Source organism: Chiloscyllium punctatum, chromosome 24, assembly GCF_047496795.1.
Source record: "Chiloscyllium punctatum isolate Juve2018m chromosome 24, sChiPun1.3, whole genome shotgun sequence".
Classification (NCBI taxonomy): Eukaryota; Metazoa; Chordata; class Chondrichthyes; order Orectolobiformes; family Hemiscylliidae; genus Chiloscyllium; species Chiloscyllium punctatum.
The window spans coordinates 59,638,558-59,666,332 of record NC_092762.1 but is presented as its reverse complement, the minus strand read 5'-3'; the positions used below and the strand labels follow the sequence as shown (position 1 = coordinate 59,666,332).

The 27,775-nt window shown below is 41.8% G+C and overlaps 1 protein-coding gene across 1 annotated transcript; it reads left to right on the top strand.

The window, feature by feature from the left end:
* On the top strand, positions 1–27,775 carry LOC140494595 (ras-related protein Rab-11B-like). Its single transcript, XM_072593940.1, has 5 exons — positions 1–152; positions 21,192–21,387; positions 22,948–23,141; positions 23,423–23,503; positions 26,983–27,775. Exons 1-5 carry the CDS (start codon positions 113–115, stop codon positions 27,123–27,125), a joined length of 654 nt encoding a protein of 217 aa, XP_072450041.1. The 5' UTR covers positions 1–112; the 3' UTR covers positions 27,126–27,775.

Genomic DNA, 27,775 nt, shown 5'->3' with positions numbered 1-27,775 from the left:
GATCTCGGCTTCCTTCCGAAGCTTGTGCTTTGGCAGAAACCAGGATCTTGATTAAATCTTTATCCGGTGCGGAGAGGCGAGTGACGGGGGACAGACAGTACAGGCACGGAAGATGGGGACCCGAGAGGATGAATACGATTATTTGTTTAAAGGTGAGGTTTTCTGATGAATACAGTAACCTGTGAACTCCTGAATGAAACCCTGATACGACACTGGTGGAAATGCCTCCTGCTAAAGCCACCCCTCGAATGTTTTGCCGTTTTATTTTCAGGAAGAAAGTCTAGCGCAGCTGACATGTACCGAACTGTGAACTGCAACAGAACAGAGCTGAACCCCACAATGTATCTGAGCGGGGCGAGTATAAAAGAAAGATTTCAACTCAGTGGCTTCATCATTGCAGCTAATATCCAAAACATTATTGTTATTTAAAATGCAATTTTCAATCACTTGACCCTTTCTGTAATATATTAGGGTTTAAAATTGACATTATATGAGGTGGTAATACCTTGGTGGGTGGGGTTTGATACTGACAGCTTCCTGGAGGAAAGGATTTTGGTCAGTCATTCTGAGGAAGAATTAAAGTAATTCACTTCCTTTTTTGCTAGTTATTTTATAATATCGTTTATATAATCTGCATCTCTGTTAACAAGGCCACATTTGTGCTGCTAGTATAGACTTATCACATTACACTCTAAGCCCTCATCCAGATAGTAGGAGTGTAACACAAGGACAAATGAGATATAAACTTGATTGTGTGTGCTCACAAACAAGGCATGGCTGAGCTTTCTATGCGGGAGTACTCCCCTTCTCCATCAAGGATTTGGCATATACTGAGTGTTGCACACAGCAGTTCCATGCAGTTGAACGTACCCCAGGTTGCCAGAATTGTTTTTTTTACAGCAGTGAGACTGTTTTACATGTGCACTGTAAGTTTGCAGTCCCTATGTCACTTTCACAGGTAGCCACTACTCAAATTTTTTTTTGCACTTCAGCTTCATAGTCCTGACCTATGGCCAAAGGATGGACAGGTAGATTGGAGGGCTTTCTTGTGTCTAGACCGGGGCCAGGCCAAGGTGCCCCAAAACAAGTTTTAGACAGTCGGCTGTTGAGAGGGTCTTCAGCCTGTCTGACTTCCCCTTTTCAGCTATGCTTGTGCCTGGCTGTCCCATGTTGTGTACACTGATGCTTGTGACTTTGTGACTCATGGGCACCACAAGGGATGAAATGTATCATCTCCACTCAGTGTAATTTGAGTTTAAATGTTGCAAGTTTAATTTGAACATCTGAATTTTTGTTACAGTGCAGATTAAAGGGTTGTCAGTCTTCAATTTGCTTCTAATACATTTTTTTTTAAAAAGAATAGCCTATTGATGGTACAGATTTTTAAAATTGCAACAGAATTAGGAGTCTTCAGAATAATGATGGCCACTACCTGCAATTATCTTGAATATAACAGCATGAATTGGGAATGTTAACCTGTCAGTTTTAAGCTAATTGTTTAAAAAGGAGACCATAAGCCTTCTGAAAAGAAGCAAGATTTATAGATTTTTAAAGAAATCCTCAAATGTAAGATGTTCTTTGAATGGAAAGTGATTTAATGTGAGGCAAATCGGTAAGGTAGTGGAGGCAAAAACTTTGAAATAATTCAGTAGACGTTTGGATGTTGCAACAGCGTAGGTTTAATTTTTCATGACTAGTTCACATGGGCGTATTCCCTTCCTCACTGATATCTAACAAAGGAATTTTTCTGGAATGCATTGTTTTATCTGGAGCTTAAGCCTACACTGCTTCATACATTCAACTTATCTTTATCTCATCTTTGTCCTTACCCATCCCAGCTGGATTCGGTCAGATTCAGTACTTCTAGTTCCTTGAGGTAAAATGTAATTGATAACAAGAATGATTTGTGGGTAGGGTATTGTAGGCTGAATGCTGGCATTCAAGACCCAGTTGCTGTAATGATGGATGAGGGAAGGGTTTGGAATTATAAGATGCAATTAAAACATATCTCGATAGGTTCAAGTCAGAAAGACTATTCTACTTATGTTGTGAATATTAATACTACCACTATAGTTGTAATCTTGGTTTGGCAAGCTGACCATTTTGTTTCATGGTGGTTTTCCTCAAAGCTCCACTTTGCCACACAGAGTAACAGATTGTGGACCAGGAGGCAGACTTATATGTTTAAAGTGTCATGGTTCTTTCCAGCAAATTCTGGTATTACTATGGTTTCACTGCCTTGGAACTGGTTCTCTGCTGTGTGTTTGTTGCTGGGGTGTAGCCATCTGGTGTGTGAGATGCTCCACCTTGTTCTTTTTATTTAGGGATGTTTTCGTATCTTTCGAACCAACAAGTTAAACAAAAAGGAAAAGAAAAACAATAAATTGTTCTGAGTTTGAAGTAAGTCTCTTAGCTTATTGTGCTTCTTTAGAAAGAATCTAGAAAATTTGTCTGAAGTCCAAGTTAGAGCTGATGGTAAAGGAGATTTCCATCTTTTTATTTAAATTCTCTTCATCTCTGTTGCTAGGAGCTAGCTGATGCCCTTGTATAGTTTGCAGTTTTTCTTCATTTTTATATGTTGAGTCCTTACACACGGTTTAAATTCAGTATTGCAACTGTAGGGTCAGAATACCATGTCCTTTGTTAAAAATAAATAATTTGAGGGATGTGGATGTCAAAGGCAACACTAATTCCTAATCCCTAATTCCCTAATTGCTATCAATAAATTGATGATGAGCCACCTTTTTGGATTGTAGTTCGTGTGGTAAAGGAACTCCCACAGTGATATTAAGTAGAGTTCTTGGATTTTGACTCAGCACAGTGGCTCAGTGGTTAGCACTGCAGCCTCACAGCGCCAGGGACCCGGGTTCAATTCCAGCCTCTGGCGACTGTCTGTTTGGAGTTTGCATGTTCCCCCTGTGTCTGCGTGGGTTTCTTCTGGGTGCTCCGATTTCCTCCCACAGTCCAAAGATGTGCAGGTTAGGTGAATTGGCCATGCTAAATTGCCCATAGTGTTAGGTTCATTAGTCAGAGGGAAATGGGTCTGGATGGGTTACTGTTCGGAGGGTCGGTGTGGACTGGTTGGGCTGAAGGACCCATTTCCACACTGTAGGGGATCTAATCTAAAGTTGCCCATAGTGTCTAGGGATGTCTAGGTTATGTGCATTAGTCTGGGGTAAATGTAGAATAATAGTATAGGTGAATGTGTCTGTGTGGGTTACTCTTTGGAGGGTCAGTATGGACTTGTTGGGCCAAATGACCTGTTTCCACACTGTAGGGATTCTATAACAGTTCTACATTTAAACAATGAAGGATTGGCAATCTATTTGTAAGTCGAGATGTTGCCTGTTTTGGAGGGGAGTTTGAATATGGCACTGTTCTCATGCCCCTGCTGCCCTTGCTCTTCCTGCTGAAAGAAGTTTTTCAGGTTTTTGGAAATGTTGTTGAAGAAGTCTTTGGTGAGTTTCTGCAAACTTCTTGGAGGTGATACACACTGCAACCATGATGCACTGGAGGTAGAATGATTTGGCACCTGTTATGATACCAACTGATGATAATACTGAACAGGTTAGATCCCAAAATGAGTCTTTGATTGATGGACCTTAAGTCTACATTTTGCTCTGTGTTAACAATGATGAGCATAGTCACAAGAGGCTGTCAATGTACTTGAAAGAATGAGAAGTCTACTGCACACAGAAGGAAGAAAACACTGACTATCTGAAATAATATTATTACAAATATAGGAATTTTTTTTACCTTCAACAATCTTAGAGCTACCCAAACCTCTTTGAAGATTCTCTTTGTCTTCATTTATAAAGTTTGTTGTTTGGTTTGCACATTCACTTAATGCTACTTCTTTAATTACTCAGGAATGGTATCTGTTCCTGAGACCCTTAAGTTAGCTGTTAACACAGCTCACATTTATTAACATGGATTCCTTATCTTCTCCACCACAGCATTCTGTTTTTGGAGCTTTTCTCTTACTGACTTTTAAGCCCACTCAGGACTGCTTTTCTTCTGGCCCAAAACCTTTGGAGACAATTAGACTCGACAGCAGCTTTTACAGATCTTTTCTTTCTAAATTATTTGCTTCTTTCTGAAAGAAACATGAGTACTGCCTTTTCAAATGAACATATTTCTGTCTGTTGTTTCCCTGTGTCAAAGGACACCTTCTTCCTAGCAAAAGCCTATATTTTTCTCTGTTCTACACTTTTTTGTAATGCAGTGAAATATACATTGCGAGGGTTTTATAAACTTTGTTTAAATGCGTGATCAAACCTCCTGACAACCCAATACCACTCTCAGAACTCAAAATGAAAATTCATTTCTGAACACAGCATAGAAATGCAAGATCAATGTTCAAGCTATACGTAATTGCTCGACTTTAGAACTCAAGTTTCGAAATAATAATACAAATTCCGCATGAAACCTAATCACAGCCTTCATCTGCCATCTTAAGCACTCAACTATGGTGCACTGTCGTCCTGGATATGGTTGAGTTTCCGGACTATTGTTTCAGCTGCACCTATCTAGGCATCTTGAGACATAGGCATCTCTAGTAAGGCTAGCATTTATTGGTCACAATTAATTGCCTTTGAGAAATGTTTGTGAACCAGCTCCTTGCAGCCGACATGGTTTAGTCACATTCATCATGCTATTATGATGGAACTTCCAGGATCTTGACACAATATTCCTTATGGGTATATGAATAGGAAGGGTTTGGAGGGATATGGGCCGGGTGCTAGCAGGTGGGACTAGATTGGGGTGGGATAGCTGGTTAGCATGGACGGTTTGGACCGAAGGGTCTGTTTCCATGCTGTACATCTCTATGACTATTACATCTGACTCCAACGTTTATAAACAGTAGAAAGACTGTTACTCTCCACTGCAGCCCAAACATCTGACTTGCTATTGCAGCCAAGTTATTTATGCAGATGGTCCAGTTAAATTTCTGGTCAATTAGTAAGCCCAAAAATTAATGCTGAAAAATTTGATATTAGTAATGCCATTGAAGGTAAAAGGGAGATGGTTAGATTGGCTCTTGTTTGTGATTGTTATTGTCAAGCATGAATAGCACAAATTTTACTTTCATTTAGCAATCCAAGCTTAAATGTTGTGCAGTAAGTGGGCACATGCTTTAGTATCTGAGGAATTACAAATGGTGCTGAACCTTGTGCAGTCAAAAGGAAGCATCCCCACATCTTACCTTATGATGGAGGGACGATCATTGATGAAGCTGGTTGCACCAAGGATGCTACTGTGGGCAACTCCTGCAATAATATCCTGTAATTAGAGACAATTAACCTCCAATAACTGCAACAATTGTACTTTATTTTGTATGACTCCAGCCAGTGGAAGGGTTTTCTGACTGTTTCCCATTGACTTCAGTTTTACTGGAGCTCCTCAATGTCCTTCTAAAATTATTAGTCATGTGTTCAGTACCTTAATTCCAATTTGTAGCTCAGGTATTCAAAATTACTTTTAGCAGTCTCAGTATGTTACCCTGAGAAAATGTTCTCTCTCAAAATAATATTACACTGTTTCTCAGACCCAGACATGGATAGGCTTGCCATACATTTATTCAATCTTTGTTTTATTGGCATAAAATCAACTTGTGGAGATTTTTATAAATTGCTTCCATCTGCAGAAAATTTGAAATGCTTGTTTAGCATTATGGCCTCATTTCGGGAGTAGGTTAGGGATACTACAATTGACACCAAGAGATTCTGAATTAGGTTGGAAAATCATGAGACAAAAATAAAGATTTAAATCATTGTTCACATTCCCTGAGTATGCCCTATCCCACTGAGAGGACAGACAGACCGAGGTGATGGCAAAGTGCTGGAGGGAGTTGTCCTGAGAGTCTTCAGTGTTGACTCCCAACCTCAAGAATTCAAATGACATCTGAGGTTGAATGATAAGTGAAACATAAACAAAGAAACCACCTACTGATTACTACCCATCAATCCCTATTGAGCTGATGAATCCCCCAAGGGTGCCAAGGGCACAGAAGATACAATACAAACATAATCTGTATCAAGAGTAGCCCCATGGCAGCACCAGTGATGGAGGGCTAAAGGACATAACTATTAGAATGGCTCTGTGGCAGGTGGTGACAGAGCCTACAAGAGGGATCACTACCGTCTCTAGGGCAAGCAGGGATAGGTAATAAATGTTGTCCTAGACTGCAACACCCACATCCCATGCATGAAGACAAAAAAAAGTTCCATAAATAAACACAATTCATTTTGCTAATGACAGAAACAAGCTCCACAGGCCAACAGGCCTGTACTGATATTTATGCTACTTGTGAGTACCCTCCCATCATCATCATCTATCCCTGTCAACATATCCTTCTGTTTTTTTCTCCCTTATATTTACTTTAGATTACACTGTCACATTATTCATTTCAGTTACTCTTATGGTAACAAGTTCTATATTCTGGGAAAAATGGGTTAATGAACTTCACAAATAGTGAAGCTTGCCATCTGGTAATTTTTAAGTCTTAGAGCTTTTAAATTTCCTGACTTAAATTTTGCTAATTACCAGCTGCAATCTGTAACAGAAACCTTATGATCTCAAACAGGATAGATGCAGAATTCTGAATTATCAGCCCCTTTATCAAAACATCAGCTAACCTAAGCCTGATCTCGCCAAATGCAACTTCCCTTGAGTCATTAATGTTGTCATTAACTTTTTAAAGGTAATTTATATGTGTCTTTTATTTTACTGTAAACTTTTTATATTAGCTCAATTAAGTGACCAATCTTCATTGATGAATTTGGACAGTCATTAGTGTTGCCTGGCCATTTTACCATGCAGTCTTATGACCAAGCCTATTTTTAAACTTCTTATAAGAAATCTTTGCAACAACTTTCCACTTGTGTGTCATTGGGTAGCAATCATTATCCAGACACCTTGGCTGTTATTCTCCTCCCTATTCAAGGAGGTAGTTGTTGCTAAACTATCTGAGTATAGAGCACTGTTTGAAGTTGGCTTAATGCCACACAAATCATTGAGGGAGTTCAAACTGCTTATATGGACTTACTTTGAAAGTATTGAAACATGCAGCAGCTTAACATTTGCCTGTAGTAATAAAATATTCTCTCTCTTTGTTGTTGTGGACCAGGCCAGACCACCTCAAACTATTTTAAGAAGGTAGTCTAGACCCTAGTTTTTTTCTTTATTTTAAAAGCAGATGTGAAGTGGATATTCCACTTGTGACGCAGCTGATCAAACCACTCGGCTTTAAGCAAAACAGAATTTATTTAAACACTACAGTTGAAACATAAACAAAAGAAAATGGAATTTAGAATAACTTAACTATTGGAATACTTAACCATCCCGATACAGTAACTTAACTAAGGAACCAAAAGAGAAAATGCTGTAAAATCTCAGCAGGTCTGGCAGCATCTGTAAGGAGAGAAAAGAGCTGACTTGTCAAAGGGTCAGTTAGACTCGAAACATCAGCTCTTTTCTCTCCTTACAGATGCTGCCAGACCTGCTGAGATTTTCCAGCATTTTCTCTTTTGGTTTCAGATTCCAGCATCCGCAGTAACTTGCCTTTAACTTAACTAAGGAGCTGTTCCAATCCCGTAACATCCCATAAACAGAACTCTTGGCAGAAGGCAAGAGGGAACAAATTCCAAAGAGATTTCAGAGAGAAAAGTCAGTCAGAAATCATCTGCTGAAGCTTGGAACCTTTCTGCACTGCAGCAACTTCTGTGACTGCTACAGCTAAACCAAACCAGAATAAACCTGAACTGCGAGAACTGGCCATTGCCCTGCCATTCAAGCCTCTTCCTAGACCTCTTGGCACTTCTACATTTACGACTTTCTTAAAAAATACCCAAAGACAAAATAACCTTGTTAAAGTGACAGCATCGTCACACTGTAATGCACTTCTTAAAAAAATGACAAAAAACTTCCCAATCAATTTACTTGCTTTCTGTTTTTAACAAGAACCCCAAGCTTAAACTATTAATAAGAACACATGGTAAAGCTGGGTATTTAGAAACATTCAAGATTATCCTGCATGGTCAACATAGTTTTGTGAAGGAGACTTGTTTAACCAATTTATTGGAGTTCTTTGAAGAATTAACATAGAGTCATAGAGATATACAGCATGGAAACAGATCATTTGGTCCAACCCGTCCATGCTGACCAGATATCCCAACCCAATCTAGTCCCACCTGCCAGCACCTGGCTCATATCCCTCCAAACCCTTCCTATTCATATACCCATCCAAATGCCTTTTAAATGTTGCAATTGTACCAGCCTCCACCACATCCTCTGGCAGCTCATTCCAAACACGTACCACCTTCTGTGTGAAAATGTTGCCCCTTAGCTCTTTTTTATATCTTTCCCCTCTCATCCGAAACCTATGCCCTCTAGTTCTGGACTCCCCGACCCCAAGGAAAAGACTTTGCCTATTTACCCTATCAATGCCCCTCATAATTTTGTAAACCTCTATAAGGTCACCCCTCAGCCTCCGACATTCCAGGGAAAACAGCCCCAGTCTGTTCAGCCTCTCCCTATAGCGCAAATCCTCCAACGCTGGCAACATCTTTGTAAATCTTTTCTTGCGGTGGATAAAGCAAAATTTGTGAATGTACTATACTTGGACTTCTGAAAGGCATTTGGAAGGGGCAACATATTTTTCCTCATGGATGGTAAACTAGAAGTTTGAAGTTGAACATGGTAAATTAGTTAAGAGTACCAGGAAAGAACAAGTTGGACTGTATAGTGCACACTTTAGCTCTACAGGATAATGGGTAAAATCTCATCAGGCCTGAACAATGTGTATGAGATGAGTGATAGAATCAGGCAAGAAGGACAGTGAACCCTGTCTCAATGTCAAGCTATCTTGCCAAATCTTGTCTTGCAGAGCACATTGTTCCTGATGCTGCCAAACATTGCTGGTTGCCAGAGGAACAGGAGGAGGCCATTCCACTTAGTGAGATTGTGGCTGATCTGTGATCTAATTCCATAAACTTGCCTTTGGCTCATATCACTTAGACGTTTTTGTGAAGCAAACATATTATCAAATTTAAAACTAACAACTGATCCAGCATCCACTGCCATTTGTGGAAGAGAGTTCCAAACATCTAACACACTTTGTGCACCGAAGTGCTTCCTAACATCTCTCCTGAATGGTCTGGCCCTAATTCTCAGATTATGCCAGGTGAAAGTGGATACTGCAGATGCTGGAGATTAGAGTCAAGATTAGAGTAGTGCTGGAAAAGCACAGCAGGTCAGGCAGCATCTGAGGAGCAGGCTGCAAATTGGCAATTCTGCTTTATAAAATGGCCTTTAACCCTGCTAAAAGCTGCATTTATGAACTAACCATAGTGGTCCTCAACAAAGATCAGCAAACAATGCTTCCCTTATAGCATAGAAAGAACTAGACTAGATAAGACGTTACTAGCCATCCTAACTGACCTTGCAAGTACAGATTTAAAGAATAGTTTTGCGAGATAGGGGTTCTTGGATGTGGAAAGTAAGGTTGGTTCCCATTGGGCTAAATTGATGTCAGTGAAGCCATTTTATTAGATTTGATTGGTAATCGTTTGAATTTACTCTGTAATTATGGCTGTACTTCTTTTCAAAAAGGTATAAAAAAATGTCATTTTCTTAAACTATGCGCGCAATTTCTCCGAGGAACATGGAAGTGTTTAACCTCTGTGTTACTAGACAACCTGTGCCCAGCCGAGATTGATAATGTGTGAAGTCTTACAGAACCAACCAAATTACTAGTGTTTATTGATCACGGAACAGAGAGCGCCCCCAACCCCCCAACCGTGGGGTCCAGATCTTTACCGTAACCTTCGAAATTGTAGACAAGACAGGCCTATTTGTATAATCTCTCCTCATAATTTAACCCAGGAAGTCCACGTACTCCTTCCAAGACCAATGTATCCAGTCAAATCTATGGTGCACAGATCTGCTGTCAGTATTCCAAGTCAGGTCTAACCCAGGTTTACATAGCTGCAGCATGATATCTGCATCCTTGTACTCCACTCATTGAGATCTAAAGGCCAGCATTCCATTAGCTTTTGTTAATTAGGTTCTGCACTTGTATGGGACATTTTGAAGATGTATGCACCTGAACCCTTGAGTCTCTTTGGACATCCACTGCATTTAACTTCATAACCATCTAGAAAATACCCTGTTCTGTGTTTGGTCCAAAATGGATAACTTCACACTTGTTTACATTGAACTTCATCTGCCATAGTTTGCCTATTCACTTAGTCTATCAACATACATGTGTAATTTCATGCTATCATCTATATGGTCTACTATGCCACCCAACATTGTCATTGGCAAATTTGGATATAAGATTTTCTATACCATTATCCAAGTCATTAATCAATACTGTGAGCTGAGGCCTGAACACAGATCCTTGTGGGATACCATCAGTCACATCCTGCCAATTTAACTACCTACCCATTATGGTAAAAACAATGACTGCAGATGCTGGAAACCTGATGAAGGGCTTTTGCCCAAAACGTCAATTTCAAAGCTATTTGGATGCTGCCTGAACTGCTGTGCTCTTCCAGCACTACTAATCCAGTACCTACCCATTATCCCTACTTTCTGTCACCAGCCACTGAGCTGATTTCCCAGCCATATCAGGAATTTGTCCACAGTTCTAGGGTCTCTACATTAGTTATGTGGGACTTTATCAAATGCCTTCTGGAAGCCCAACATCCATAGATATTCCCCTGTCACTACCTCAGGCAAAAAACTCAATGAGATTTGTCAGGTGTGATCTATCTGCCATGAATTAGTGCTGCCTATTCCTGATTACCTATAATTTTTTCAGAATGTTCACTTGCCCCATCCTTGATTATAGACTTCAATAATTTCGCCACAAGATGTCAGGCTAACTGGTCTATAATTCCCTGTTTTTTTTCCTCTTTTGCTGTTCTTAAAAAGTAAGCTACAAGAACCACAAAGGGACAGGAAACGAGGCCACTGCATGGACCAGGCTGTTCTGTACTCTCAGCTTGCAATTAGCTGGTGCCCACACCCTGCGCAGCTTTTCTTTGCATCAGCATTTGACAACGTCACACAACCAGGGGAGATGCTGTGCTGTGCAGCAGTCCTCAATAGGGGCGTTTGCATCTTGTTTTGCACCTTTTACCACGTGTGACTTCAGCATTCCAGCTAAACACACAGCACACGCAGCAAGCATTGAAACATGTTTGAAAGGCTTAGGGGAGGCGTTGCAATGAAGCTCATGGCATCTCTTGGTAGGAGGGAGGAGGTGGCAGCAGCACAGTCAAGGGCCACTTCCCATACCAATCCCAGGCTTTGGCTGTGGTCAGGCATCTGGTTGGTGTGGCTGTATGCAGGGGGACCCTGTATCTGTGCTCCAGAGAGGTGGTAATGATCAGTCCTCTTGCCTCTATTAGGGGCCATTCTGGGGTTAGCTGTGGTACCACTGGGGATATGTGTGCCCACCAGTTAGGGGTCTAACTATGTGAGGGTCAGCTGGAAGGTCAAGTCGCTCAAGAGTTGGGCCAAGGTCATTCTGTTGCCTTGGTTTATTGAAATTAAGGGTGAATGGGGAGGAAGGATTGCATTTGAGGGATGAACAGGTCGAAGGCATTGAGCCAATGGTTAGTACTGGTATTTGATACATTCTGTGGACTGTCTGGTTAGTATGAGCATTGCAGTTGAATGGCAATAGTACTGAGACAGGTGTCAGGACATGGATGTTTCTACATCCCTGTGGGATCTGATCCTGCAAGGACAAGTACTGTTTCCTTTGAGCAGGTGAGGACACTGCTCTCAGAGATGATTGGCATGTTCTTGACTGGCGTGGCCTCTTCTGTTGATTCTCTAAGAAGAAGTCTCCACTCTCCTCTCCCTGCCCATGAGAATCCCCAGGTCCCTGTCCAAAAAAAGTCTCCTTTTCTCTGACATCTCTACTGACTCCTCCCACACCCAAGCAGGCAGCTTCCAGATGGAAGCCTTCCTCCAGGTGTGCGCTGGACTTTGAAAGATGGAGCGATGCAAGGATGTTGGTCTTATGCTGGGTGGCAAGTTGCTGTTGGAACGGCGCATGTAAGATGGAGCAGAAATTGGACATGGTACTTGCCTTAAGGGCTGAAATAACAATTTGTGCAGCAAGTTTGGTAAGATATAGTGTGGAAACTTACTTAGCTTCATGGCAAGAATCACTTCTCCATACCTGATGCGATTCACACTTAGCAAGAACCCATAACATTTAGCTTTATGTTACTTTGCAGAGCATGTAGGTGGATACTTAATCAGACAGTGTGGCACCATAAGTCTTTCAGTTAAGAACAAAATGGCAGCCTTCAGATGGTTCCACTGCAGTTTGTCATAAACCTGTGAATGCAGTGTATCCAGAAATATTCAGAAGCCTACAAACAAGAGACATCATCTCTCTATGTGATTAAAATCGACAATATCCAGAGGCTTGAAAGAAAGAATTCCAATACAAGACCGAAGTCTACCAGATTGGCTATTGTTTAACATCATTCTGGGGACAACATTGTCATTGTTGCTAAAATGAAAAGAACAAGAGAGAAATAACTTTTCCATTCCTATGGGCCCAGACCTTGATCTACAGAAGTTGCCATCCCTGTCTTTATTTTTTCACTCATAGTATTTGTGTCAAACCATCTGTTTTTGTCTGTCTTATTGATGAATGAATCAATGTGTTTTGGGCTTTAACGGAGTAAGCTGTACAGTAGTAACATTTTCTTTGACATTTGTTGAAAAATAAGTTTATTTACAATACATAGTTACTTTTGTTGTTAATAATTAAACCTGATGTGAGTTACATTTGTCCTGAATAGTGGTCTGTGAGGCATATTGATAATCTTGTTTCGTTGAGTAGCACATTTATGACATTTTGCAGAATAGTGGGGGTTGCTCATCGATGCAGTCTTCCTCACTGACCATTGGATAAAGGGACACATCAAAGGTTATTTTGAAAAATAAAGGTTGATGATGTAGGAGGTAACATAGTGTCATGGATAGAAGATTGGCTAGCTAACAAGAAACAGGTCATGTTGCGGCTGTACAGGACATTGGTTAGGCCACTGTTGGAATATTGCGTGCAATTCTGGTCTCCTTCCTATCAGAAAGATGTTGTGAAACTTGAAAGGGTTCAGAAAAGATTTACAAAGATGTCGCCACTCATAGAGTCATAGAGACGTACAGCATGGAAACAGACCCTTCGGTCCAACCCGTCCATGCCGACCAGATATTCCAACCCAATCTAGTCCCACCTGCCAGCACCTGGCCCATATTCCTCCCAACCCTTCCTATTCATACACCCATCCAAATGCCTTTTAAATGTTCCAATTGTACCAGCCTCCACCACTTTCTCTGGCAGCTCACTCCATACACACACCACCCTCTGCGTGAAAAAGTTGCCCCTTAGGTCTCTTTTATATCTTTCCCCTCTCACCCTAAACCTATGCCCCTCTAGTTCTGGACTCCCCAATCCCACAGAAAAGACTTTGTCTATTTATCCTATCTATGCCCCTCATAATTTTGTAAACCTCTATAAGGTCACCCCTCAGCCTCCGACGCTCCAGGGAAAACAGCCCCAGCCTGTTCAGCCTCTCCCTGTAGCTCAAATCCTCCAACCCTGGCAACATCCTTGTAAATCTCTTCTGAACCCTTTCAAGTTTCACAACATCTTTCCGATCGGAAGGAGACCAGAATTGCACACAATATTCCAACAGTGGCCTAACCAATGTCCTGTACAGCCACAACATGACCTCCCAACTCCTGTACTCAATACTCTGACCAATAAAGGAAAGCCTACCAAACACCTTCTTCACTATCCTATCTACCTGTGACTCCACTTTCAAGAAGCTATGGACCTGCCCTCTAAGGTCTCTTTATTCAGCAACACTCCCGAGGACCTTACCATTAAGTGTATAAATCCTGCTAAGATTTGCTTTCCCAAAATACAGCACCTCGCATTTATCTGAATTAAACTCCATCTGCCATCTCTTAGCCCATTTGCCCATCTGGTCCAGATCCTGTTGTAATCTGAGGTAACCCTCTTCAGTGTCCACTACACCTCCAATTTTGGTGTCATCTGCAAACATACTAACTGTAACTCTTATGCTCGCATCCGAATCATTTATGTAAATGACAAAAAGTAGAGGGCCCAGCACCGATCTTTACGGCACCCCAATGGTCACAGGCCTCCAGTCTGAAAAACAACCCTCCACCACCACCCTCTGTCTTCTACCTTTGAGCCAGTTCTGTATCTAAATGGCTAGTTCTCCCTGTATTCCATGAGATCTAACCTTGCTAATCAGTCTCCCATGGGGAACCTTGTCGAACGCCTTACTGAAGTCCATGTAGATCACATCTACTGCTCTGCCCTCATCAATCTTCTTTGTTACTTCTTCAAAAACCTCAATCAAGTTTGTGAGACATGATTTCCCACGCACAAAGCCATGTTGACTATTCCTAATCAGTCCTTGCCTTTCCAAATACATGTACATCCTGTCCCTCAGGATTCCTTCCAGCAACTTGCCCACCACCGAGGTCAGGCTCACTGGTCTATAGTTCCCTGGCTTCTCTTTACCGCTCTTCTTAAACAGTGGCACAACGTTTGCCAACCTCCAGTCTTCCGGCACCTCACCTGTGACTATCGATGATACAAATATCTCAGCAAGAAGCCCAGCAATCACTTCTCTAGCTTCCCACGGAGTTCTCGGGTACACCTGATCAGGTCCTGGGGATTTATCCACCTTTAACTGTTTCAAGGCATCCAGCACTTCCTCCTCTGTAATCTGGACATTTTGCAAGATGTCACCATCTATTTCCCTACAGTCTATATCTTCCATATCCTTTTCCACAGTAAATACTGATGCAAAATATTCATTTAGTATCTTTCCCATTTTCTGTGGCTACCCACAAAAGCCATCTTGCTGAACTTTGAGGAGCCTTATTGTCTCCCTAGTTACCTTTTTGTCCTTTATATATTTGTAAAATCCTTTGAATTCTCCTTAATTGTATTTGCCAACGCTATCTCATGTCCCCGTTTTGCCCTCCTGATTTCCCTCTTAAGTATACTCCTAGTTTCTTTATACTCTTCTAAGGATTCACTCAATCTATCCTGTCTATACCTGACATATGCTTCCTTCTTTTTCTTAACCAAACCCTCAATTTCTTTAGTCATCCAGCATTCCCTATACCTACCAGCCTTCCCTTTCACCCTAACAGGAATATACTTTCTCTGGATTCTTGTTATCTCATTTCTGAAGGCTTCCCATTTTCCAGCCGTCCCTTTACCTGCGAACATCTGCCTCCAATCAGCTTTCAAAAGTTCTTGCCAAATACCGTCAAAATTGGCCTTTCTCCAATTTAGAACTTCTACTTTTAGATCTGGTCTATCCTTTTCAATCACTATTTTAAAACGAATAGAATTATGGTCGCTGGCCCCAAAGTGTTCCCCCACTGACACCTCAGTCACCTGCCCTCCCTTATTTCCCAAGAGTAGGTCAAGTTTTGCACCTTCTCTAGTAAATACATCCACATACTGAATCCGAATATTGTCTTGTACATTTAAGAAATTCCTCTCCATCTAAACCTTTAACACTATGGCAGTCCCAGTCTATGTTTGGAAAGTTAAATCCTCTACCATAACCACCCTATTATTCTTACAGATAGCTGAGATCTCCTTACAAGTTTGTTTCTCAATTTCCCTCTGACTATTGGGGGGTCTATAATACAATCCCAATGAGGTGATCATCCCTTTCTTATTTCTCAGTTCCACCAAAATAACTTCCCTGGATGTATTTCCAGGAATATCCTCCCTTAGCACAGCTGTAATGCTATCCCTTATCAAAAATGCCAGTCCCCCTCCTCTGCCTCCCTTTCTATCCTTCCTGTAGCATTTGTATCCTGGAACATTAAGCTGCCAGTCCTGCCCATCCCTGAACCATGTTTCCGTAATTGCCATGATATCCCAGTCCCATGTTCCTAACCATGCCCTGAGTTCATCTGCCTTCCCTGTTAAGCCCCTTGCATTGAAATAAATGCAGTTTAATTTATTAGTCCTACCTTGTCCCTGCCTGCCCTGACTGTTTGACACTTCTGTTCTCGGCTGTACCCGTTTCAGATCGATCTCTTTCCTCACTATCTCCTTCTCCTTCTCCCCTCCCCGCCCCCAAGCAGTTCTAGCAAATTTCCCTGCCAGTATATTAGTCCCCTTCCAATTTAGGTGCAATCTGTCCTTCTTGTACAGATCACTTCTACCCCAAAAGAGATTCCAATGATCCAAAAATGTGAATCCTTCTCCCATACACTAGCTCCTCAGCCATGCATTCATCTGCTCTATCCTCCTATTCCTGCCCTCACTAGCTCGTAGCACTGGGAGTAATCTAGATATTACTACCCTTGAGGACGTCCTTTTTAAATTCCTGCCTAACCCTCTGTAATCTCCCTTCAGAGTCTCAACCTTTTCCCTTCCAATGTCGTTGGTTCCAATGTGGACAATGACCTCCTGCTGGCCCCTCTCTTCCATGAGAACATTCTGCACCCTCTCTGAGACATCCTTGATCCTGGCACCAGGGAAACAACACCCCATTCTGCTTTTTCTCTGGCCACAGAAACATCTGTCTGTACCTCTGACTACAGAATCCCCTTTCCCCTAACACAATTCATCTCTTGGAAGCTGACATACCCCTCGTTGCATTGGAGCCAGTCTCAACACCAGAAACTTGGCTGTTCGTGCTACGTTCCCCTGAAAATCCATCACCCCCTACATTTTCCAAAACAGCATACCTGTTTGAAATGGGTATATCCACAAAAGACTCCTGCCCTAGGTGCCTACCTCTCTTATCCTTCCTGGAGTTAACCCATCTATGTGACTGTATCTGAGACTTTCCCCCCTTCCTATAACTGCCATCCATCACATACTGTTGCTGTTGCAAATTCCTCGTCGCTTCTATCTGTCTCTCCAACCGACCCACTCGATCTGATAAGATTCGCATCCAACAGCATTTATGGCAGATATAATCCGCAGTAACCCTTAAACTCTCTTTAAACTCCCACATCTGACAAGAAGTACATATCACTGCAAAGGCCATTTTTGCTCCTTCACAATCTACAGACCCAGAAAATAACACCATCTTATTCCTCTACAAACACTGCCCAGGTTAAATTAATAGCTATGGCTTATATTTTAAGTTTAATCAAGAGACTTATCTCCAAAAACATATAATCAAGAAAGAATCCACTATACTCACTACTGCAGCCTTTCTGTTGGACAGACTTAAAACAACAATTAACTTATCTGATTCTGTGCTGTGAACTTCGCCTAACAGTTCCTCCGTGATTAGTTATGAATTTCATTGTTTGTTAATTTTCCCAGATGGGTTGGAAGATTTGAGGTATTGGGAAAGGCTGAACAGGCTGGGGCTGTTTTCCCTGGAGCGTCGAAGGTTGAGGGATGACCATATGGAGGTTTACAACATTGAGAGGCATAGACAGGGTGAATAGGCAAAGTCTTTTCCCTGGGGTCAGGGAGTCCAGAACTAGAGGGCATAGGTTTAGGGTGAGAGGGGAAAGATACAAGAGACCTAAGGGGCAACTTTTTCACGCAGAGGGTGGTATATGTATGGAATGACTTGCCAGAGCAAGTGGTGGAGGCTGGTACAATTGCAACATTTAAGAGGCATTTGGATAGGTATATGAATAGGAAGGGTTTGGAGGGATATGGGCCGGGTGCTGGCAGGTGGGACTAGATTGGGTTGGAATATCTGGTCGGCATGGACGGGTTGGACCGAAGGGTCTGTTTCCATGCTGTACACCTCTTTGACTGTGAGACTCTAAGACAGCAAGCATAAATAATTTTCTGATTGGCAAGATGTAACAAGTGGTGTAGCACACGGATCAATGCTGGGGTCACAACTTTTAATATTTTCTATAAATTGCTTGAATGAAGGAACTGAAGATATGGTTCTTAAATTTGCTAATGATGCAAAGATAGTGCAGAAAGTAAGTGCTGAAGAGAACTTGAGAAGACTAGAAAGAGATATCAATAGGTTAAGAGAATGGTCAAAGATCTGACTAATGTGGGAAGAATCAAATACAAGCATATAATCCGAATGGTGAGATTGTAGCGCTTAGAGGTGAGAAGGGTTCTGGTATTCTACTGCCAGAATGAGGAGAGTGAATAGAATGTTGTCATTCATTGCAAGGGGAATTGAACATAAAAAAAGCAAGTTATGCTTCAGTTACACAGGCCTTTAGTGAGACCACATCTGGAATACTGCATTCAGTATCAGTTTCCTTACTTAGGAAAGAATGTATATGTTTTGGAAGCAGATCAGAGAAAGTTTAATCAGCAAATATATGGAATAGGCAGATTATCTTCTGGGAAAAGGTTGGACCAGCTAGGTTTGTATCCTCTGGAGTTTAGCTAAGTAAAAGGCAGCTTGATTAAAACATTATAAGATCCTGAAGGTGGATATGGGAAGGATGTTTCCTGTTGTTGAATAGTCCAGAATTAGGGCTTTCTGTTAAAGTCACCTTTTTTAAAGAGGAGAATTTTTTTCGCTTTGAGAGTTTCGGAACATTCTTCCTTAAAAGACATGACGCAGAATCTGAATATTTTTAAGGCATAAGAAGATTAATTCAAGGGGCTGAGAGGAAAGTGGATGCAGGTGAAAATGTAGAGTTGAAATTGCAATCAGATCTGCCGTGATTTTGTTGAAAGGCAGAGCAGACTTGAGACTAACTGGCTTAGTTCTGCTCTTAATTTACATATTTCAATGTGCTTTGGTAACCAGCTGGCTCCGGAAACCTGCTCCAGATCTTGTTGGCTGCCCTTTTGTATGATGTAACTTAAACTCTCCAGCTGGTCCCCAAATGTTGGTGAGGACTAATTCTCACTTTATCTGTTTTTCAGCTGTATTCACTTGATGCTGAGTGCAACATTCAGAATGAAGGCAAACAGATTGACATCACACCCGAAAATCAGGGCCTAGGTGCAATGCTGAAAAATGCATCTGTAATCTTTCTTATGAGGGAAATGCATGAGTAAAACAAAGGGGATGGGACAAGTTGTAAATAGTGGAGAATTGCAGGGAGCGAAACTTCAAAAAATCAAAGAGCTGCCAGAATTTCTGGCCAGGAACATGAGTATTTTTCAATTTGGTAGAATTTTATCTTTATCAAGCTGCAGAACATTGCTGCCAGGGTTCAAAGATTTTTGCGAGTTTTGGACATCATTCTTTGCAACAAGTTACTCCGTCAGGTTTTCTGAAACCTCACGTCTGTGAGTTCAGTGTCCAAGGTGCAAATCTCTCCAATTGCTGTCCTTCTCCCAGTTCTGGCCTCTTGCAATTATTCAGTTTAATCACTCCACCATACAGCTGCCAAACAAAAGCAAATTGCTGAAAAGGCTTAGAAGTCTGGTAGCATCTGCAGAGAGAAAATGGTTCAGGTCCAGTGACTCCTCTTCAAAACTGTTTTATTCTAATCTCTGAAATTCCCTTTCAACACTTGTCAGCCTCTCCTTTTTTAAAATGCTCCTTAAAATCCATCTCTTTGACCTAACTTCCAGCCATCCACCACAGTATCTCCTGAAGTGGTTTTTTGTTATGTGCTTGCTGAATTGTTCTCTTACTGTAGAATGCGTGTCAGCAAGAAGAGGAAAGTAGAAATATTTGGAAAAGTTCAGCTGCACAGTTGGCTACAGGGAGGCTACGACTTGGGAAAACTATGGGAAGGATAAATCTCTTTGTTGCTGTGTGTTACTTCTTGATATCTCCACAGGATTCTAGCTGAAAGGAGATTCCTTTCCTGAAGGGAGGTTTTCCTCCTGCTTACTTTGGCTGAATTTTCAAACTGATTAGAGTCATAGAGATGTACAGCACGAAAACAAACCTTTCAGTCCAACTCGTCCATGCCGATCAGATATCCCAATCCAATCCAGTCCCACCTGCCAGCACCCGGCCATACCCCTCCAAACCTTCCTATTCATATACCCATCCAGATGCCTTTGAAATGTTGCAATTGTACTAGCCTCCACTACTTCCTCTGGCAGCTCGTTCCATACACCCACCACACTCTGCTTGAAAGAGTTGCCCCTTAGGTCTCTTTTATATCTTTCCTCCCTCACCCTAAACTTATGCCCTCTAGTTCTGGACTCCCTCACCCGAGGGAGAAGACCTTGTCTACTTAAGCTATCCATGCCCCTCATGATCTTGTAAACCTCTATAAGGTCATCCCTCAGCCTCCAACACTCCAGGAAAACAGCCCTGGCCTATTCAGCCTCTCCCTGTAGCTCAAATCCTCCAACCCTGGCAACATCCTTGTAAATCTTTTCTGAACCCTTTCAAGTTTCATAACATCCTTCTGACAGGAAGGAGAGCAGAATTGAATGCAATATTCCAAAAGTGGCATAACCAATATCCTGTACAGCTGCAACATGATCTCCCAACTCCTGTACTCCATACTCTGACCAATAAAGGAAAGCCTACCAAACGCCTTCTTCACTATCCTATCTACCTGCGACTCCACTTTCAAGGAGCTATGAACCTGTACTCCAAGGTCTCTTTGTTCAGCAACACTCCCCAGGACCTTAGCATTAAGTGTATAAGTCCTGCTAAGATTTGCTTTCCCAAAATGCTGCGCCTCACGTTTATCTAAATTAAACTCCATTTGCTAATCCTCAGCCCATTGGCCCATCTGATCAAGATCCCATTGTCATTCAAACAAAGCCTTAAATCAAACTGTGACTATTGTTTTCGAAGCGAAGTAACTTGAGTATTGATGGTGTAACTTGTATTCCGACACAACTATACATAATGCCAGTAGAAAAGGGTTGTTGTGCATCTGTAATGAAGAATCATAAAAGAGTGTGACATCACAGGTTTGTGCTCTCAAGTTTTAAGTTTCAAATGGCAGCGTTGGGGAGGGCAGCGTTGATGCTAAGCATACCCCTGCAGCATGGGTGCAAAGATGAAAGAGTCAATCATGATGACACTTACGATGGACCCAACAGCTGGTAACAGAACACTGGCAGTGGCATGGCCTCCCATTTAAAATGGTTTGAACCACAGATTCCACGCACAGAGGCCAGTTTAACTGTGAATGATAGATACGGTCATATACAGTGATTCTATCCCAGGATTGGATTCTGAAACTAATGGTTCAAATCTTTTCTCTTCTAGTTGTCCTGATTGGAGACTCTGGGGTCGGAAAGAGCAACCTCCTGTCCAGGTTTACACGTAATGAATTTAATTTGGAAAGTAAGAGCACCATTGGAGTGGAGTTTGCCACCAGGAGTATCCAGGTTGATGGAAAGACCATTAAGGCCCAGATCTGGGACACAGCAGGACAGGAGCGATACCGTGCCATCACTTCAGCGTAAGTATTTTATTAATATAGTTCAGCGTATGGACCTTTTTCACTAATTTGCACCCCTTCCTTCCCCATCTATCTCCAGCTGGTTCTGTCCCTATCTCTGAGTCAGAAGCACATAGTTTAAGTTCCATTCCTGGCCTTGACAGCCACAGAAAGTTGTTCATAACACGGCTAAAGAGATTGATTATTGATATGCAAACTCTTCCAATGGTATTTGAGATTCTTGATCAGTCATGAGATGGAAAGAAAGTTGGACTTTCCACTATCACTATCCACCGCTCAAGATGACACGAAACATGTCAAAGTGCATGTTGCCACAGCAACCCGAACACCCTATACGATCGGTAATACATTTCCACCACTCCTATCTCTCTTATGTCTGAGGCCCATTTTCCACAATTAGGATGGCCACTCTGTACTGGCTTATGGAAAATCTGAATAGCCTGTCATGAAGTTGGTGCAGGCTTTTTAAAGACAGGACATACAAATCTCAGAACTTCCTGTCAAGTCAAATATAATAACAAAGGTGAAGAGGAACTGATGCAGCACATAGAGATAGTTTAATGTCATATAGTCTTCTCAAAGCAACGAAACAGCTGAGTTTGCAATGATGGTTGATGGGTTTCAGTTTTCTCTTCAATAGTTGAAAATTTGAAGTAGGTCTTTTCCTTCACCCATTCTTTAAAGAACTCAGTATTTCATGGTTACAGTTCCATCCTTGCTGGGGCATGATGCCCTGAATACCAGCTGATGTGTTTCATTGAAGGATATATGTGCCACCGTGCCAGTGGGTGACATGGTGGCACAGTGGTTAGCACTGCTGCTTCACAGCGCCAGAGACCCGGGTTCAATTCCCACCTCAGGCGACTGTCTGTGTGGAGTTTGCACATTCTCCTAGTGTCTGCGTGGGTTTCCTCCGGGTGCTCCGGTTTCCTCCCACAGTCCAAAGATGTGTGGGTTAGGTGAATTGGCCATGCTAAATTGCCCATAGTGTTAGGTGCAGGGGTAAACGTAGGAGAATGTGTCTGGGTGGGTGCGCTTTGGTGGTTCAGTATGAACTTGTTGGGCCGAAGGGCCTGTTTCCACACTGTAAGTAATCCAATCTTTATGTGCTCAACTGTAGGTGGATCCATACCTACCCCAACTTTTAACGTGTGTGCGTTTTTCAAATTGGGTCACTGACAGTGATGGGGAGCAGTCAGCCTGATGTTTTCCGTGCATACCACTTGAGTGCTGAGGCAATTGTAACACCATTGTTACCCTCTGGTCACAGTTCAAATAATTCAACATGAATCAAGGATTGAGATGATGACATTTTTTGCTCCATATGGCCAAGTACCATAGACGGCTTTGTAAAAAATGTATATTTAATTTTTTTTTCTAATCAACCTGTTCAGCTGTTATGACACACCTCTGGACCAGGTGGGACAATAACTTGAATCTCTCTGTCCAAGGGTAGGGACACTACCAGTGTGCCACAAGGCCTCTACAGATGTACCACATGTAGTGCAGGTTTCAGCAGATGAGCTGGACTCATAAAATCTGGGTTGTGTGCTCTCTCAGGTACTACCGTGGGGCTGTCGGTGCTCTGCTCGTTTATGATATTGCCAAACACCTAACGTATGAGAACGTCGAGCGGTGGCTAAAGGAATTGCGTGACCATGGTGACAACAACATAGTCATCATGCTGGTTGGGAACAAGAGTGACCTCCGTCATCTGAGAGCTGTGCCAACAGATGAGGCACGGGCTTTTGCTGGTAAGTCACATGCACACAGAAACAATTTAAAATCTGAATTCTTTCTGCTTTTATCAGAGCTCATGGGTGGCTGTGGAACAGAAATAATGTTTGTGAATTTTGTAAGACCATTTATATTCTCCTGCTGCCTCTTCCTGTGTAATACTGATGAGCTGCCATAAGGCAGATTCATAAACATTGCGTGATCAATTTTTTTTTAAAATGCTCTCAGAAGTGATTTTATTGGGTTCCACTAGGTTCATTGATATTAATGAAATTTCTTCTGATCCCTTTTCATATAGAGAAGAATTGTCTTTCATTTATTGAAACATCTGCTTTGGATTCAACAAACGTAGAGGAGGCTTTCCAAAATATCTTGACAGGTAAAATCAAAAAGACAGTCTGGATGCAAATAAATGTATCTGTACCACAATATGTAAAATACACCAAAGAAAGCCTCTGAGTAAAAAGAGAAATACAGCAAGTCCATCAGCAAAATTAAAGCAAAATACCGCAGATGTCGGAAATCTGAAATAAAATCAGAAACTACTGGAGAATATTTGTGGGGAGAGAAACAGAATTAACATTTCAAGTCCAATTTGACTCTTATTCAGCTGAATGGAGCTAGAAAATGGTGGGTTTTCTTTTTCTGTTTTTTGTTTCTTTAATTTAAAAAAAATTTTCTTCCCCTTTTTACCCCCACACTATTGCCTAACTGCGGTAGTGCTTATTTATTCCCCAGCACCCATGTGTGTGTGCAGGTGTGAGACACAGTGAATGGTGGTTTTTATTCTGTTGATAAAGTGTAAGGAGCAGGTGAGACTGACAAGCAAGACGAAGGGAGTGCTAGAGGTGGTAAAAAGGAGAAGTTGAGATGTCAAATAGGTAGAAATGATAAATAAGAGCAAGAGAAAATGGTCCATTCTGCTAGTGCAAAGGTAACGAGACAGAATCCAGATATGGCCATGGTAGGACGATAGTTGTAATCAACAATGGAGGACAGACACCATGCTGTGAAGTTGCTGAACGCAATATTCAGTCCAAGGGATTGTAAAATACCCAAGTGGAAAATGAGTTCTTCCTCCAGCTTCTTTGGAACTCTGCAGCAGGCCCAAGATTGAAAAGTTCGCATGGGAGCAAGGCAGATAATTGCAATGGAAGCAACTGGAAAGTCAGGGTCATTCTTCGGGACATAATGGATATGTTCTGGAAAGCAGTTAACCAGCCTGCATTTGGTTTGCCCAATGTAAATGAGACTACATTGTAAATATTGAATACAGTAGACTGGATTGAAAGAAGTATAAATAAAACGCTGCTTCACCTGGAAGGGGTGATGGGGACTTTGGACAGTGAGGAGGTGAAAGGTCAAGTGTCGGCAAGGGAAGGTGCCTTGAGGTTTGAGGTGGGATGCAAGGAAGTGTTGGGAGTGATAGAGAAATGAAACAGGATCATGTGGAGCGAAAGGTCCTGCAGACTGCTGACAGGGAGGGGATAGATAATGTGTTTGGTGGTGGCATCCTGCTGAAGGTGGCAGAAATGGAACAGGATGACCCTTTTACTGCACAGGATGATGGAAAGTTAAAAACAAGGAGAACCCTAGCATTTTAGAAGAGAGGTAATGGGGTGAGGGCAGAAGTGCAGGAAATAGGTTGTACACCGCGAAGGACTCTGTCAACCACAGGAGTCCTTGGCTGAGCAAAAAGGAGGACAGGTCAGAGACACCAGGTGGCATCATCAGAGCAGATTCAAAGGAGCTAGATCAAGTTGTTAATTCTACTCAACTATAAGGCGGAACGATCAGGAGGACAGCGTAAAGTCCTATACCTTATCCTATACGTTTTACAAGTTCCAAATGTTCTCTTGAGGCACACTGTCATATTTATGATTGATCACAGATGCTATTCGGCCCCATTTTAATTCACCAATCTATCCAAAGTATCTAAGCCTTCCATCGTGAAGGACCCAATTGTTTCATCAATGGTATTTATATACCCTGTTCTATCTGGGAGTTCATTCCATGTGTTGATCACTGTGAGCAGACGATATTCTTGAAAACTATTCTAAATGTGGCTTTTTCAATTTGAATCTGTGTCCCCACATTTTTCACCATTAACTTTAATATTATGGCATAAGAGTTCCTCTTATGCCTACTTTTCAAGCTGAACAGCCTTTCCTCATAACTCAGACCTCCCCCAGACTGGGGAGCAGTCTTGTGGCTTTCCTTTGCACCACCTCCAACAACTGACTGTCTCCTTCACTTCCCAGTGATCAGGACTCCAGTCACAGGCTAACAACAGCACCAACTACTTTGGAAAATAGATCAGCATTTTACAGACATTGTTCATTGCTACTCATGGATACAGTTGGCTTGCTATTTCATGGAGTATATTCTTTATATTTCCTCCTCAACTGCAACATACAAGGTCAGATTTTGGTTCACAGAGGAATTGAAATTGAGACAAACATGAATCATTAGCAGAGTCAGAAAATCTGATCCGGTCCTTCGATCTGCACTTTGTAGAATATGCAGACCATTCAGTCCATCAAATCTGTGCTGGTGTATTTCCCTTGACATAAGGCAACTAGGCTACTCTCCGTCTCAATCCATTAGAAAAACTGGATTGAAAATTGAATTTTCTTACAAATGTTGAAAACAAATCTAACGCTGTTAAGTGAGACAGCGATACTCAGAGTTGACGAAGAATTGAATTTGTACAATAGTTGGGTCTCAGTTAAGGCTGTAGGTGAGAAATATTTTGCCCTGCCATGTGGAAATGGGAAATAAATACTGAACCAGGTCTGTGTTCACACAATGTTCTCTGATATCCATTGATCTCAGTTGAGGCTTTGTACGAAACATGATAACTTGTCTCATTGCCCTGCACTTCAGAGGTGAAAATCACCCAGGGTTCTTGCTCCTCATCACTGCCTAGTGACCCTGCTGGAAAACTAGTTGAAATCAGAATTGGACTTGACTGTACTGTTGCTTTCCTTCCTACTACTCGCGAGAGTTGAATAATTAGATTACAATCATAGGTGACAACTGAATATAAAGAACAGTTTGCAAAAACGTCATAAGATGCTTCAGTGGAGCATAATTAAACAAATGTTGACTTCAAGTCATAGGATGATGAACAGCTTGGTCAAAGAGTACGTTTTCAGGAGTACCTTAAAGAAGGAGAGTGGTAGAAAGCTTCACAGTAGGGATTCCAGAGCTTAAAGAGCTTCAGCAGCTGAAGACATTAGCTATCATTATTGGAGTGATAAAATGTGGTACTGGAAAAAGCACAGCAAGTCAGGCAGCATCCAAGGAGCAGCAAGGGCCTGATGAAAGGCTTATGCCCGAAACGTTGACTCTCCTGCTCCTCTGATGTTGCCTGACCTGCTGTGCTTTTCCAGCACCACACCTTTCGACTCTGACTCTCCAGCATCTACAGTCCTCACATTCTTCATTGTTGGAGTGATGAAAATCGGGGATGATTTAGAGTTAGATGATTAATCTGATATATTTTCGATGTGGGAGGAGATCACAGGTAGAGCGGGGTGATGCCATGGAGGAATTTGGAAACGTTAAAACTCTGGCATTGCCAGAATGAGAACCAGTGTAGGTCAGTGAGCACAGGGCTCACTGGTGGGTGAAAGAGTCCTGGCGTGAATTCAGACAGAGGCAGGAGAGTTTTGGATGAGCTTCAGTTTGTTGGGCTGGAAGATGGCAGCCTCTGGTCCACAATCAAATACGAGAAATGGTTACTTGATGAAAATGATGGAGGCTGCCTTGTACCGAGTGTAGAGAATGGGACGAATTTCTTAAAAAATAGAGTTTGAAAAGTCCAGAATAACTAAAATTATTTTTGTTTTCTAGAAATTTACCGCATAGTTTCACAGAAGCAGATCTCTGACCGATTGACGCACGAGTCACCTGGCAGTGATGTGGTGGAGATCGATGTTCCTCCAACAAGCGATGGACAGAAATCTAATAAACTGCAATGTTGCCAGAACATGTGACCTACTGCAGCTGCTCCTTGAAATGTTTTCCACTGCTGCCTGTGCATTAATAGTGTATTTGGAACGCTTCTGTTCAATGCCCAATATGATTTAATTTGTTTCTTTTGGATGTTTTCTGCTGCAACTACAGAACAGATTTCACATCCTCAAAATGAGCAGCAATTGATTGCCTGAAAAAATACTGATGATAGCATGGATCCCTCTCCACGAGGCCCAGAAATGTGCTGTTAATAATTCAAAGGTAGATTTATGGCCCTTATTCTCAGATGGAAATAATTATACCAAGCCAGCTGAGATGCTTGCCCTCTGTGTTTTCGGGCCTAGCTGCTGGGATAAAAGCTTTGCCTTGCTATTGGCTGTCAGTGCCTGGGGAAGGTGAGGTGGGGATGTCTCATTCCTCTTCCAAGTGGGATGGGATGAACCGGGAATAATTCAGTTTCAGCCCACCAGAAACCACAAGGCAAGAACCTGAAGTAATTTTCAAAGGAGAAGTTATTTATGATGGTGAAACACTTGTTATACTACAGAACTGCTACAGTTTTATAGTTAATAAAATTCAAAAGTAATTGTATTGTGACATTCTGAAAGTGTTCTTGGCCTGTTCTTGTATTTATTTGTTAGTAAACAAGCTGCTTATATCAGAGATCAAA